The sequence below is a fragment of the Chiloscyllium plagiosum genome, chromosome 40 (genome assembly GCF_004010195.1).
Source record: "Chiloscyllium plagiosum isolate BGI_BamShark_2017 chromosome 40, ASM401019v2, whole genome shotgun sequence".
Lineage (NCBI taxonomy): Eukaryota > Metazoa > Chordata > Chondrichthyes > Orectolobiformes > Hemiscylliidae > Chiloscyllium > Chiloscyllium plagiosum.
This window is the reverse complement of record NC_057749.1, coordinates 13,573,322-13,589,596: the sequence shown is the minus strand read 5'-3', so window position 1 is coordinate 13,589,596 and position 16,275 is coordinate 13,573,322. Positions and strand designations below refer to the sequence as shown.

General features: G+C 44.2%; 1 protein-coding gene across 2 annotated transcripts in view; it reads left to right on the top strand.

The window, feature by feature from the left end:
* Window positions 1–3,906: 3,906 nt before the first annotated feature.
* Window positions 3,907–16,275, top strand: part of etfa (electron transfer flavoprotein subunit alpha) — a 70,364-nt gene continuing 57,995 nt past the window's right edge. For both annotated transcript variants that reach the window (XM_043680379.1, XM_043680380.1), the window contains exons 1-2: window positions 3,907–4,014; window positions 13,728–13,877. In XM_043680379.1, the coding sequence (XP_043536314.1) occupies window positions 3,970–4,014; window positions 13,728–13,877 (195 nt within the window). In that variant the 5' untranslated portion in view covers window positions 3,907–3,969. The remainder of the gene's footprint in view (window positions 4,015–13,727; window positions 13,878–16,275) is intronic.

Genomic DNA, 16,275 nt, shown 5'->3' with positions numbered 1-16,275 from the left:
TGTCTATAATGTCAATTTGAAAGAATTTCAATTTTATTTAAGTCCAAGTCCATAATGCACATCCAGATCTGATCAATCAAGACTTCAGTCAGCCACATTTTTCCATTGAGTAAAAAACTGTTGTTTCCTTTGAACTTTGCTATTCTTGCCTCCAGTCCTGATGAATACAAGATGAAATGCTTTGACAGAATGTCTTTTTTTGCAGCAATAACTTATACTCTTAAATTCCCGAAGACATGTTGAAGCTGAACAATGTTGATAGGATAGTAAAGAAGGCGTTTGATATGCCTTCCTTTATTAGTCAGAGCAATAGTATAGGAGTTGGGAGGCCATGTTGCTGCTGTACAGGACATTGCTTAGACCACTTTTGGAATATTGCTTGCAATTCTGGTCTCCCTCCTATAGGAAGGATGGTGTTAAACTTGAAAGGATTCAGAAAAGATTTACAAGTATATTGCCAGGAGGGTTTGAGCTATAGGGAGACGTTGAATTATCCGGGGCTGTTTTCCTGGAGTGTTGGAGGCTGAGGGGTGACCTTATAGAGGTTTATAAAATCGTGAGGGGCATGGGTAGGATGAATAGTCATAGTCATACTCATAGACATGTACAGCACGGAAACAGACCCTTCGGTCCAACTCGTCCATGCTGACCAGATATCCCAACCCAATCTAGTCCCATCTGCCAGCACCCAGCCCATTTCCCTCCAAACCCTTCCTATTCATATACCCATCCAGATGCCTTTTAAATATTGCAATTGTACTAGCCTCCACCACTTCCTCTGGCAGCGCATTCCACACACGCACCACCCTCTGAGTGAAAAAGTGGTCCTTTAGGTTTCTTTTATATCTTGCCCTTCTCACCCTAAACCTATGCCCTCTAGTTCTGGACTCCCTCACCCCAGGAAAAAGACTTTGTCTATTTAACCTTTCCATACCCCTCATGATTTTATAAGCCTCTGTAAGGTCACCCTTCAGCCTCTGACGGTCCACGAAAAACAACCCTAGCCTATTCCACCACCCCCCCCCACCACACAGCTCAAGTCCTCCAACCCTGGCAACATCCTTGTTAATCTTTTCTGAACCCTTTCAAGTTTCACAACATCCTTTCAATAGGAAGGAGACTAGAATTGCATGCAATATTCCAAAAGTGGCCTAACCAATGTCCTGTACAGACGCAACATGACCTCCCAACTCCTGTACTCAATACTCTAACCAATAAAGGAAAGCATACCAAACGCCTTCTTCACTATCCTATCTACTTCCCACATTATACTCCATGTAATTTTTTTGCCCACTCTTCTAGCCTGTCCAAGTCCATCTGCAGCTTATCTGCTTCCTCAACATTACCTGTCGCTCCACCTGTCTTTGTGTCATCCACAAACTTAGCAACAATACCTTAGTTCCTGCGTCCAGATTCTGAATTCATAATGTGAATAATCATAGTCCCAACATTGACCACTTCAGAACTCCACTAGTCACACGCTGCCATCTTGAAAAAGACCCCTTTATCCCCATTCTCTGCCTTCTGCCAGTTAGACAATCCTGTATGTAGCTTTGATATTATGTGCTGCTACTCTCCCCTCAACTGTAAAATTCAATGCTTTTGTCCATGTTTGAACCAATTGTGCAATGAGATCAGGAGTTGAGTGGCGCTGGTGGAAGCCAAACTTGTCATTAGTGAGCAGGTGCTGCTTGATAGCACTGTTGATGACACTTTCTATCACTTTACTGATGACCAAAGGTAGTCTGATGGGCAGTAATTGGCAAGGTTGAATAGCAAAGGTCTTTTTTCCGGGGGGGGCAGACTCCAAGACTCCAAAACTAAAGAACATAAGTTTCAGATGAGAGGGGAAATATTTAAAAAGACCTGAGGGATAACTTTTCACTAGAGGGTGATGCATGTATGGAATGAGCTGCCAGAGGAAGTGGTGAAGGCTAGTACAATTACAAAATTTAAAAGGCATTTAGATGGATATGCGAATAGGAGGGGTTAAGAGGGATATGGACCAAGTGCTGGCAAATGGGATTAGATTAATTTAAGATATCTGGTCAGCATGGACAAGTTGAAGGATCTGTTTCCGTGCTGTATATCCCTATGGCTCCATTACTCTAGTACACATAAACATGATGTTGTACTCAGTCAAAGAAAGCTATCACCTTGAGGTGTCACTTTGCAGCATCATTGTCAATCAAATTTAAAGAAGGTGCACTGCAGTGAACAAGGATGGCTCACAGGGTGACATCCAGAATTCCTTGTTGCAAATGTTTTATTTTCTCTTCAAAATTTTTATATGATCACAACTTTTGACCATTAAATTTTCAAAAAGACAATGACACCTTTTCTAATTGATGAATGATAGTGTTCACCATTCCAGCACGAGTTGTCTCCTAATGGCACAAATCCCATGACATGTTCCTGTATGCACACAAACTTGCAAACATCAATATCTGAAGCTTTGTTTTGTACTAGGTAGCATGAATTGATACCACGATGGTTTGTTTTGATGTTACTTGGATAAGAAAGCACTCAGTTCTCTTTATATCTCTTTCCTCAAAAGGTTTGCCAATACCTTGTTGTCTTTTATGTTATGAAGATGCTCATCACTGGGCCAAACATAACATTTTTTATTCATTTGGGGATGTGGGAATCCCTGACTGGGTCAACATGTACTACCCATCTCTAGTTGCCCTGGAGAAGGGGTTGAGCTTCTTTCTTGAAATACTGCAGCCTATTTGATGTCTATCCACCTACACTACCATCAGGAGGGGAGTTCCAGGATTTTGATGCATTATCACTGAAGGAATGATGATATATTTCCCAGTCAGGATGGTCAGTAACTTGAATGGGGACTTGCAGCAGGTGTTGTTCCCATGTGTCTGCCTTGCCCTTTTGGATTGTAGTGGAGAAAGTGAGGTCTGCAGATGCATGAGAGAAGGGCTAATGCCCGAAACGTCGATTCTCCTGTTCCCTAGATGCTGCCTGACCTGCTGCGCTTTTCCAGCAACACATTTTCATCTCTTTTGGATGGTAGTGGTTGTGGGTTTGGAAGGTGCTCAGGAGCCTTGGAGAAATTCTATAGTGCACTTTGTAGATGGTACACTCTGCTGCTACTGAATGTTGGTGGTGCCAATCAGAGAGGTTACTTTGTGCTGGATGGTGTCAAGCTTCTTGAGTGTTGGTGGAGCTGATTCATTCCGGCTGACTTGCTGCAGGCTTCCAATCCTCTGACCTGCTTATGTGGCCACAGTATTTATATAGTCCATATAGCCCAACAGGTCCAGTCAAGTTTCTGGTTAATGGCAACCATCAGGACTTTGAAAGAATCACTGAATTGCTACAGTGCAGAAGGAGGCCATTTGACCCGTCGCAATTGCACCAACTCTGTTACCTGGTGTCAGTCTCCTGTCTTTACCCAGTTGTGGACCATTTCAACCTGAGTGGGGGATTCAAGGATAGTGATGCCATTGAGTGTCATGCAGCAATAGTTGGAATATTTCTAACCAAGCCATTCAGAGATGTTTATTGCACACCTCAGAGGCAAGTGGTCTCCTCTGAGATAGGGACACCACCACTGCTCCACAAGAACCCTCATTGATGCATTATAGACATGTTCCTAACCAACATGGTCAGAGATGCTTATTACACGCTTCTGTAGTGGGTCAGACTAAACCTTTGGTCTCCTGGCTTAGAGGTAGGGATACTACCACTCTCCCACAAGAAGCCTGATGGACGCATTACACATATTTTCCTAACCAACCTGTTCAGAGATTCTTATTACGTTGGGCGGGTGGGACTGAATTCCCCCGCTCTCCTGACCCAGAGGTAGGGACGTTACCACCTCATCTACAGTGGCAATGGCCAAGCCTGACCACCAGGGGGAGTGGGGACGCGTTCTCGCGAGATCTCGGGGGGGGGGGTCGGCGGTGGCGAACTCTCGCGAGATCTCCGGGTGGTGGAAGATTCTGGAAGATGTTCCGACTCTTTTCTGAGGCCGGGCGGCGGATACCGGCGGCGGTGAGTGAGCGAGCGAGCGAGCCCCGACAAGCCGACTCCGGGGAGCGGGAAGGGTTGGCCGAGGCCTAGCCCGATCCCCGCTGAGGGGGGGGGGGTCACGGCAGCAGGCCTCACTCGGAGCCTCGGGGTCGGAGTCCGGGAGAAAGCGAGAACGTCACCGCCTCCCTCGGGCAGATCCTGAGAGTTGGGGGGGGGGTGAGGAGGGACAGGCGGCGGGTCAAAAGTCACGCACAAAAAAAAACCCCACCCTGAAAAGATAAAGCTCCCAAAGTGCACCCCTGTACAAAGAGAGACTTGCATTGACATAGCGCCCTTTTCACAACACTTGGAGGCTCTGCAGCCAATAGAGCGCGGTCACTGTTAACATGCGGTGTACCATGGGCTAACCAAATTGCGCGCAGGCAGCACGGTGATACTGCTAAAGTGCTCTGTTCTGTTGGCTCTACCTGTCGTTTTGACCTAAACATTGGCCCGGACATAAACCCCCTACCTCTCTCTGGCTTGCCCCGTGAGACGTCTTTTTTTTTTTCACAACGTTTCCTAATGAAGGGCTAATGCCCGAAACATCGACTCTCCTGCTCCTCGGATGCTGCCTGACCTGCTGCGCTTTTCCAGCACCACACTCTAATCTCTAGCATCTGCTGCAGTCCTCACTTTCGCCTAGATTTTATTTACGCCCACCTCCAGACTTGTCCGCAGAGTGGTGCAGAGCCAATATTGATGGTTTTTGAGTCTCAGTCACCATTGTGTACAGACTTTGTTTATACACAGTTAAAAATCACACAACACCAGGTTATAGTCCAACAGGTTTAATTGGAAGCACTAGCTATTGGACTACAACCTGGTGATGTGTGATTTTTAACTTTGTAAACCCCAGTCCAACACTGGCATCTCCAAATCTTGCTTATATACAGCACAAATCCATCAGCAGCAAGCAACTGACTATAATTTTTTCTTGGCCATTGAACAGCAATCCACCTGACTAATAGATGCTTTATTTTTTGAGTGCACAGACGCTCTGACACTCCAGTTTATTTATTTTTTTCTTTTTCTTTTTAATTTCCCCGCACACTACTGCCTAACAGCAGAAGTACTTATTTTCCCCAGCACTCATATCATGTGTGTGCAGGTGTCAGACACAGTGAAGAACAAGTGTGTAAATATTTATTTATATTCCACCACCAGGAAGAAAGAAAACACCAGAGTGGCAAGTGACAAGCAGTGCCCTTCTCGACAAAGGGTAATGCTGTGTGATCAAAAAGTGAAGGGCGGGGCTGGGATTGAATCAGAATAGAGTTGTAGGGGGAAATAAAACACTCCACTCCCTGCAGTGCTCACCTCTCCCATAACAGCTCAAGCCGTGCTGCTGCTTCAGGGACACCCAAGCTCAAATATTAGCATGGAAGAGGGGCAGGCAATCAGCCCTAATGGCTCCCTCCATGGCACGCTGCCTGGACCTGTTTATGGCCAGTTTGGCCAGGCCTAGGAGCAGAGACAAGTGCTTTCTTAGTGAAGTATCAGTGTAGAGTACGTGGTAAGGATTGAACACTGGACATTACAAATCCTGAGGACTTGTTCTTTTAGCCATGTAAGTGTTAGTTTGACAAGAAAATATTCACATTTTCTATTGGGAGTTTGTGAATATTTTTCAGGACATGAATTTGTGTTTACTGTGTTTTAAGTCTCACTTGTCATGCTGAAGATAGTTCAGTGAGTTCACTGTGATCAGAGGACAAATTGGGGTTGCTGAGTTTTTTTAAGATCAGGCATCACAATTTAGCTTCATGTGATATGCTGTTAAGTCTATGAAACACTTTAATTGGTCTTGGAGTCTATTTGGAAGGGATATACTGCTTCTATATCAAGTCTTTTTTGTGTTACCTTGAATGTGATGCTGTAATTTAAGCTAAATATGTGCATCTGTTTTGCTTTTGTATTCTTAATGTTTTTCATCAAGATGTATGATTGATTCAGAATATTACAGCAGAGGATTTGTGAATATTTCTTCACTTCGGGCATTTCTGTTCCCAATTCACTTTGGGAATGGAGTATTGTTCATGTCAAATGTAGGAACAATTGTGGAATTTAACCCTCCAAATGAATACTGTGCAGAGCAATCACATTGTGAGACGCAGTATTATTTTTTTTACTGGTGCCAATATGCAAGTGTCCCCCTATGAGAGCCCTGGATATCACTTGCATGTCCTGTGTGACTCTGTACTGGGCTTTGTTTCATTAATTTATAGAGAAGCCACAAGATCTGTCAGCTATGTTGCTCTCTGATGAAGTGGAGCCAGAGTTGGCATGTGATCCAGGATTCTCCCAGTTGAATCATATGCCATGATGAAGGAAATGCATAACTCCCAGTACTTTTCATGACTAATTTAGACTTGGAGACTTTCCCACATCCAGTGACGCATGACACTATAAAGCATATGCTAATGTCTGTTACTGGAGCTAATTTTCACTGGAGGTCACCAGATTGTTGCCAGTGGCTGTAGCTTTGGGGTACCACTCCCCATTGAGCATAGCTTACAATCTTAATTACTTGTCATTGCTGTGTGTTGGAAGTATTTTCAAGCTGATAATCAACTATTTGGCTGTGTTATAGATGCGAGTGTGTGGTGCTGGAAAAGCACAGCATATTAGGCAGCATCCGAGGAGCAGTAGAATCGACGTTTTGGGCATAAGCCCTTCATCAGGAATGAAGAGATAAATGGGAGGGGGGGGTGGAGCTTGGTCTGGGGGTTAGATTAGATTAGATTAGATTAGATTAAACTCCACACAGTCAGTCGCCTGAGGCGGGAACTGAACCCGGGTCTCTGGCGCTGTGAGGCAGCAGTGCTAACCACTGTGCCACCGTGCCGCCCATACCACTGTGCCACCGTGCTGCCCATACCACTGTGCCACTGTGCTGCCCATACCACTGTGCCACCGTGCCGCCCATACCACTGTGCCACCGTGCCGCCCATACCACTGTGCCACCGTGCCGCCGGTGGGGGAAGGTAGCTGTGAACGCGATAGGTAGATGAAGTGGGGGAGAAGGTGATAGGTCAGAGAGGAAGGTAGAGCGGATAGATGGGAAAGGTGATGGACAGGCCAAGAGGGCGGTGCCGAGTTGGAGGTTTAGGACTGGGATAATGTGGGGGAGGGGAAATGAGGAAACTGGTGAAATCCACATTGATCCCATGTGGTTGCAGGGTCACAAGGCAGAATATGAGGCGTTCTTCCTCTAGACGTCGGGTGGTAAGGGTTTGGTGATGGAGGAGGCCCAGGACCTGCATGTCCATGGTGGATTGGGAGGGGGAGTTGAAGTGTTTAGCCACAGGGCGGTGGGGGTTGGTTGTGTTTGAGGTTGGGGTGAAAGGTGTTAGTGAAGTTGATGAACTGTTCAACTTCCTTGTGGAGTATGAGGTAGCGCCGATACAGTCATTGGTGAAGCAGAGGAACAGGTGGGCGATAGTACCGGTGTAGCTACGGAAGATGGATCCTTCCACATCCGACAGAGATTTACCTGTACCTGCACCAATATCAATTACTGTATCTGTTGCACCCAATGTGGTCTCCTCTACATCGGGGAGACAGGACGCCAATTTGCGGATTGTTTCAGATAACATCTCTGGGACCCCCGCGCCAACCAACCAAACCCACCGCCCTGTGGCTGAACACTTTAACTCTCCCTCTCACTCCACCAAGGACACACAGATCCTGGGCCTCCCCCATTGCCAAACCCTTAGCACCTAACGTCTGGAGGAAGAACGCCTCATATTCTGCCTTGGGGCCATGCAACCACACAGGATTAATGTCGATTTCACCAGTTTCTTCATTTCCCCTGCCCCCACGTTATCTCAGTCCCATGTGTCCAACTCGGTACCGCCCTTTTGACCTGTCCAAATCCTTTCCCATCTATTTGCTCCACCTTCCTCTCTGACCTATGATCTTCTCCCCCCCCTTATCTATCTATTGCATTCTCAGTTACCTCTCCTCCCCCCCCGCCCCCAACCACCTCAACCCTACCCCACTTCCTGTTTGTCTGACATGCCCCTGATCCACAGGCCTCATTGCTGAAGAAGGGCCTATGCCCAAAAAGTTGATTCTGCTCCTCCTCGGATACTACCTGACCATCGATGCTTCTTCACCACAATCTTGACTCTGATCTCCAACATCTGCAGTCCTCACTTTCTCCCTGTGTTATAGATAGAGTCATGGAGATGTACAGCATGGAAACAGACCCTTTGGTCCAACCCGTCTATGCCAACCAGATATCCCAACCCAATCTAGTCCCACCTGCCAGCACCCGGCCCATATCCCTCCAAACCTTTCCTATTCATATACCCATCCAAATGCCTCTTAAATGTTGCAACTGTACCAGCCTCCACCACTTCCTTTGGCAGCTCAATCCATACACGTACCACCCTCTGCATGAAAAAGATGCCCCTTATGTCTCTTTTATATCTTTCCCCTCTCACCCTAAACTGGGTGGAGATATGGGCCGGGTGCTGGCAGGTGGGACTAGATTGGGTTGGGATATCTGGTCGGCATGGACGGGTTGAACCGAAGAGTCTGTTTCCGTGCTGTACATCTCTATGACTCTATGCCCTCTAGTTCTGGACTCTTGACCCTAGGGAAAAGACTTTGCCTAATTATCCTATCCATGCCCCTCATAATTTTGTAAACCTCTATACGGTCATCCCTCAGCCTCTGACGCTCCAGGGAAAACAGCCCCAGCCTGTTCAGCCTCTCCCTATAGCTCAAATCCTCCAACTCTGGCAGCATCCTTGTAAATCTTTTCTGAACCCTTTCAAGTTTCACAACATCTTTCTGATAGGAAGGAGACCAGAATTGCATGCAACATTCCAACAGCGGCCCAACCAACGTCCTGTACGGCCGCAACATGTTCTCCCAACTCTACTCAATACTCTGACCAATAAAAGAAAGCATACTAAACGCCTTCTTCACTATCCTATCTACCTGTGACTCCACTTTCAAGGAGCTATGAACCTGTACTCCACGGTCTCGTTGTTCAACCCTTGGCTGATGCCCTGGAGGGGGACATGAACCTGGACCCTCTGGCTCAGAGGGTCACAGTGCCACAAGACCAGCCTTTTCTAGACTATGTCCTTTTAAGCAAGGAGTGCAGAATTGGTGAATAGGGAATGGGTGGAAGAAATAGTAAGGGGTGATTTGTGTGTGAAGTTTTAAGATTATGATCCTTCATTGATAATTACTTTGCATTAGATCATTCTTTTCTTCCCTTTCCTTATCAACCCCATACTCAGGCTGAGAACAAATGGAAAATATAACCTTGCCCCAGTAATAAATGGAGAGGCATCTTCCCAATATCCCCCAAGGTCAGACCAGTTGAAAGAAAAGCAAATTACAAACCTGTTGACCTAATTAGAGCTGGGATTACATGTGCAAATGTGCTGAGGTTATGACCTTTCACTTTTATAAGTGCCATTGCAAATATGGACCTAATTGATGTTTTTGTCTGTGTATCATGAATACTGTGGCAGTGGCTGGAGTACTCGACTTCCACAGCAGGGGATGAGTGTTAGATCTGGAACTGGCAAGTTCTGATTGTGATTGTGGGAATCTGATCATTTGTGGGAGGCTATCAATAAACACAATCTTGTAAACTTGATGGGTTGCCAAAGGACGCAACTAAAAACACTAATGTCCATTAATGGATTAGCTTTGGGAAATGCAGGGATAGAGTAATGGGGTGGGATGCTGTTCAGAGGGTCAGTGTGGACTGCTTTGTCAAGAGGGTCTGCTTCCACAATGTAGGGATTCTATGATCAAAACTGAAAATCTATCTATTCTGCTTGCTCTGGCCTGTATGTGACTCCAGTCCCATGTTCTGTGGTTGACAGTTGAGGCCTCTGAAGTAGTTTGTCCTTAATTTTGTTTTTCTGCCAAGTTTAAAAATAAACATGGGTTAGTGCTCAGTTCTATTCTTGATCAATTACCAAATAGCATGTTTACAGATGATTGTAATTGATGTTTTTGTACGTTTTATAATTTCCTTATTTCTTTGGGACTTCAGTGCCCTGAGCCAAAGAAAAAAATAACATGGAAGCAGACTTGGCCCATCTCCCGACCTCAAATAGTTCATGTTGATATAAGTTCTTAAAGCAAGCAGTGGCCCTCATCTCATGGGCCCACTAAATTGTCTTATCCCTTTATTCTCTTTCCTTTCAGCCCCCTAGCTAAACTCTTTTGAAATGAGGATTTTGTTAGCTTTTGTCACTTACTCTGACACTGTATACCACACCCTTAACATTGTTGCGTTCTAAATGTTTTATATTTAATCTTATGTCACATTGTTCTAGATGCCATAATTACTAGGTGCAGTCTTTCTATTCAAGTCAGCTTTTCATATTTACTCTAATCTCTCTCAATTTTCTGAACCTCTTTGTTCTCACTTGTTGCTGCTGATTAAACTTTATTACCAAAGAAAAGTAAATAACATAAAAGTTTTCAGTAGCTCAGACACATGATGAACTGCAAGAGTGATGCTCAAAGCAAACAGCCTCTATTTGTTGGCCACTCTTCAAGACAATGATTCATGCTGGAGAGCCATTCTGTAGATATCGGTCACTGTCTGGTGATGGTATTTATGGTATGTTTCCTAGGGCTAGCCGCAGTTCAAGCATCAGGACATGTTTTGAGTGGTGGAGTATCTCATAAGCTATCTCAGCTATTGGTTGACAAGCTACAAACTAGACTTTTATTTGGGTTTACCATGTGGAAAGGAGATTAATTGGAAACGATCAAAATTATGAAGGGTTTTGATATACTAAACACATAAACACTTTTTGCTGACACTTGGGAGATGGGCCTGTAACTAAGGGAAGCTGACTTCAAAATAGTTGGCAAAAGAACCGTAGGGAAGAAGAATGGACTTGTTTTTATGTAGAAAATTCCTATGGTCTTGAATGCTATGTCTGAAGGAGACTCAACAATAATTTCAAAAGGGAATTAGGCGTAGATATGGAATAGCAAACTTGCAAGACAATGGGGAAAGAGCAGGAAAGTGGGACTAATTGGATTACTGTTGAGAGAATTGTTCACAGGCACGATGGGGTGCATAGCTGACCCCACCAATAGGGATATATTTCCTCCCCATCCCTATCAGCATTTCGGAGAGACCATTACCTCCGTGCCTCCCTTGTCAGATCCACATCCTCCACCAGTCCACACTCCACTCCTGGCGCCTTCCCCTGCCACCGCAAGAAGTGCAAAACCTATGCCCACACCTCCACCCTCACCACCGTCCAAGGCCCAAAATGATCCTTCCAAATCCGACACAAATTTACCTGTACTTCCACAAATGTCATCTACTGTATCTGTTGCACCCAATGTGGTATCCTCTACATCAGGAAGACAGGATGCCTTCTTGTGGATCGTTTCAGAGAACATCTCGGTGAAACCCGCACCCACCAACCCCACTGCACTGGAGCTGAACACGTTAACTACCCCTCCCACTCCACAAAGGACATTCAGTTCCTGGGCTGCCTCCATCGTCAAATGCCTGGAGGAAGAATGCCGTATCTTCTGCCTTGGGACCTGCAAACACATGGGATTAATGTGGATTTCACCATTTTCCTCATTTCCCCTCCCCCGACCTTATCCTAGTCCCTAGCCTTCAACTCGGCACCGCCCTCTTGACATGTCCATCATACGTCCCATCTATCTGGTCCACCCTCCTCTCTGAACTACCACTTTCTCCCCCACCTTATTGCATTCTCAGCTACCTTCCCCAGCCCCAGCCCCAGCACACCCCCCCTCCCATTTATCTCACACCCCCTCTGGCCCACAAGTCTCATTCCTGATGAAAACTTATGCCCAAAATGTCGTTTCTCCCATTCTTTGGATGCTGCCTGAACTGCTGTGCTTTTCCAGCACCACACCACCGACTCTGATCTCCAGCATCTGCTGTCCTCACTTTCTCCTGAATGGCTTTCTGTATTACAGCATCAAATCTTTGCACTCCAAATCAAATGAATTCAACAAGTGTTACATCATCAGATGATTATATAGTTATGTTTTAATTTTTCCTTTTAAAGTGGGTGTACAGTGTTAGTATTGCAAGTGGGGGTGCTTGTCACTGCATTTGTAGAAGGAAGGGAATTGGGAATTGTATCACGATCATTGAGGAAAGGGGATGGCATATGGCAGCTAATCTGGAGTGACTATTCAGATTATTCACATTTAGCAAAAACAAATTGTGATTGTTCTGAGTAATAAATGTCCACAGTATCTGTAAGCATGTGAGCCATCACAAACTTAGTCCAGAGACTGAGAATACCATCTATATAAACACTTGGGAGCAGGAGGAGGTCAGAGACTAGGAATTCTGCAGCAAGTAATTTGCCTCTTGACTCCCCAAAACCTGTCCACCATCTACAAGACACAGGTCAGGTGTATGATTGAATACTTCCCACACAAAGCTGGACATTATTCAAGACCGATCAGCCTGCTCGATTGGCAACCCTACAAACTTGGTGCCTCAGAAGATCTCAGTTACTAAAGCTCAAAGCTGTTCTGATGTGATTTAATACCACACAGGTCAAATTCTATTTAAATGACATTTTGAGGGTCTAAGAAATGCATTGTACTGAACTCCACACTATAGTAGATAGCATTATGGAAGGATTTCAATATAATTGATAAGCAATTGTTTGAATTGGGAAGGAATAATCAGTTAATTTTCAGAAAATGTTTGAGTAATTGCTAGTTATTTCACAAGCCTGCAGTAATGATGCCGCAGTCATTAATCATTGAACTTGAATGTCCTTGTATATCTACAACACATGGTGTTGACAATGACATCAGCTGCTGGCTCAACAACACTGAAACATGATGTTGACAAAAAGCGCTGGTGTTTGCTCAAGTTCTGACCTTGACTTTTTCATATTCTGGGGTGGGATACTGAACTGAAGTAGAGTTTGTTTCCTCAAGTGGATGTAAGATCGTCCATGACACTGTTGAGAAAGAGTAGAAGACTATGTTCGATATGTGAAGTTTCATTGAGCCAAACAGCTCCAACTCTAGATTTCCTCTCTCCAAATTTGTATTGTGTTTGAGAGTACTGTGAGCTATATAATGCTGGTTACAGATCTGTCACTGCTGTGAGCAGTTTTGAGGTAATTATCACATGGGAATATTGTTCAGTATTAAAGTGTATTATCTGAATTATTTGTATTTATTCTGCTGATATTAAGTAATGCAGTGGTAGTTCAAAGTTCCCCAGTCTTAAATTTGAGCTTCCTGAAAGTATCATAATAACATGATTTTAATTATTTTTCAAATTTGTTTGATTTTGGGCAGTATTTTCCAAATATTAAGGGGAACAGAAAGCATTAGATTAAGGGAGAGACAAATTTTATTTGTTAGGGGGTCTGAGGCTAGAACCAGATATTTCAGAAGGGAAATTGGAAAATCTGCAGAATGGTAGCAGTTTGGACCTTATTCTACAAATGACAGTTGGTACTAGGTCAATTCAGCTTAGATGTAAAATTGATAGAACATTGTTAGAAGCTATGAAGGGATATGGGGCAATAGTGGTTTATGTGGAGTTAAGTTACCATTTTGTCACAATCTCATTGAATAGTAAGTAGCATCAATAGGTTAAAATGGCCTCCTCCTGTTCTATGTTCTTCCCAAAAATGACACGTTTGTAAGATTCTTATTTTATTTTTTTCTAGACCTGCTATCTGCAACGATTTCAGAGCACTCTTGTACTAGCAGAGCATAATAATGAGAAGCTGACTCCCATTACCCTCAATGCCATCACTGCAGCCAAACAGCTGGGTGGAGAAGTTTGTTGTTTGATTGCTGGCACAAATTGTGGCAAGGTAAAATGTTGTTGCTATATTTATATTTATAGAGTCATAGAGATGTATAGCAGGGAAACAGACCCTTCAGTCCAACTTGTCCATGCTGACCAGATATCCTAACCTAACCTAATTTGCCAGCACATGGTCCATATTCCTCTAAATCCTACCTATTCATATACCTATCCAGATGCCTTTTCAATGTTGTAATTGTATCAGCCTCCACCACTTCTACTGGCAGCTCATTCCACACATGCACCACCCTCTGTGTGAAAATGTTGTCCCTTACGTCCCTTTTATATCGTTCCACTCTCACCCTAAACCTATCCCCTCTAGTTCTGGACTCCTTCACCCCGGGGAAAATGTGTATTTATCTTATCCATGCTCCTCATGATTTTATAAGCCTTTATATGGTCACACCTCAGCCTCTGACGCTCCAGGGAAAACAGCCCCAGCCTAAATAGCCTCTCCCTATTGCTCAAATCCTCCAATCCTGGCAAAATCCTTGTAAATCTTTTCTGAACCCTTTGAAGTTTCACAACATCCTTCCAATAGAACGAGACCAGAATTGCATGCAATATTCCAAAAGTGGCCTAACCAATGTCTTGTACAGCTGAAACATGACCTCCCAACTCCTGTACTCAATACTCTGACCAATAAAGCAAAGCATACCAAATACCTCCTTCACTATCCTATCTAACTATGACTCCACTTTCAAGGAGCTATGAACCTGCACTCCATGGTCTCTTTGTTCAGCAACACTCCCCAGGACCTTATACACTTAATGGTAAGTCCTGCTCTGATTTGCTTTTCCAAAATGCAGCACCTTGCATTTATCTAAGTTAAGCTCCATCTGCTACTCCTCAGCCCTTTGGCCCATCTTTTCAAAATCTCAATGTACTCTGAGGTAACCTTCGCTGTCCACTACACCTCCAATTTTGATGTCATCAGCAAACTTACTAACTATACCTCCTATGTTCATATCCAAATCGTTTATATAAATGATGAAATGTAGTGGACCCAGCACCGATCCTTATGGCACACCACTGGTCACAGGCCTCCAGTCTGAAAAACAACCCTCCACCACCACCCTCTGTCTTCTAACTTTGAGCCAGTTCTGTATCCAAATGGCGAGTTCTCCCTGTATTCCATGAGATCTAACCTTGCTAATCAGTCTCCCATGGGGAACCTTGTCGACCGCCTTACTGAAATCCATATAGATCACATCTACCGCTCTGCCCTCATCAATCTTCTTTGTTACTTCTTCAAAAAACTTAATCAAGTTTATGAGACATGAATTCCCATGCACAAAACCATGCTGACAATCTCTAAGCAGTCCCTGTCTTTCCAAATACATGTAAATCCTGTCCCTCAGGATTCCTTTAATCAACTTGCCCACCACCGATGTCAGGCTCACCAGTCTATAGTCCCCTGGCTTTTCCTTACCACCTTTCTTAAATAGTGGCACCACAATAGCCAACTTCCAGTCTTTCAGCACCTCACCTGTGACTATTGATGGTACAAATATCTGAGCAAGGGGCCAAGCAATCACTTCCCTAGCTTTCCACAGAGTTCTAGGGTACACCTGATTAAATCCTGGAGATTTATCCACTTTTATGCGTTTCAAGACATCCAGCACTACTTCCTCTGTAATATGGGCATTTTTCAATTTGTTTCAAATTTTCGTGCAGTTTAGAATTGCTAGCATATTATTTGCCATTACTTTACTGACTGCAACAATAACTTGCATTTATATAGCATATTTATTGGAATAAAATGTTCCAAGGCCCTTCAAGGGTGTAATCAATTAGATGAAATTTTAACCAAGGTAAAGAAGCTATTGCGCCAAGTGCCAGAAAACATGGACAAAAAAGTAGGAATAAGGACTGTCTTAAAGGAAGAGAGAGAGGTGGTGAGTACAAGGTAGTTCTTCTATAACGCGATGTTTGTGATCTTGTGCAACCAATCATTATAGAAAAGTTGCGCTTTAGAAACAGTGCTTAAATGTTGCTGATGTAATCACATTTCAGCCAACACATTTTAAAAGTTCATGCTTTAGTCCCTAGTTTGTCAATCGAGTTGCAGCAAATTTGTGTTAATGAAACATGCGTTATAGCAGAACCACCTGTATTTATAAGTCACTGTGGCACTCTTAATTTTTTATAGTCATTCTTTAATGGGACGTGGGGGTCACTGGCCAGGCCAGCATTTGTTGACCTATCCAAATTGCCCATGAACTAGTGGCTTGTCCTGCTATTTTAGAAGGCCAGTTAAGAGTCAACTTCATTGCTGTGAATCCTGAGTCGCATGTAGGTCAGATCAATGAACAGGGTGGGTTTTTTGCCACCATGGTGATGGTTTCATGGTGGACATTACTGAGGCTAACTTTCAATTCCCAGGCAGAATTTGCAGACGTTTT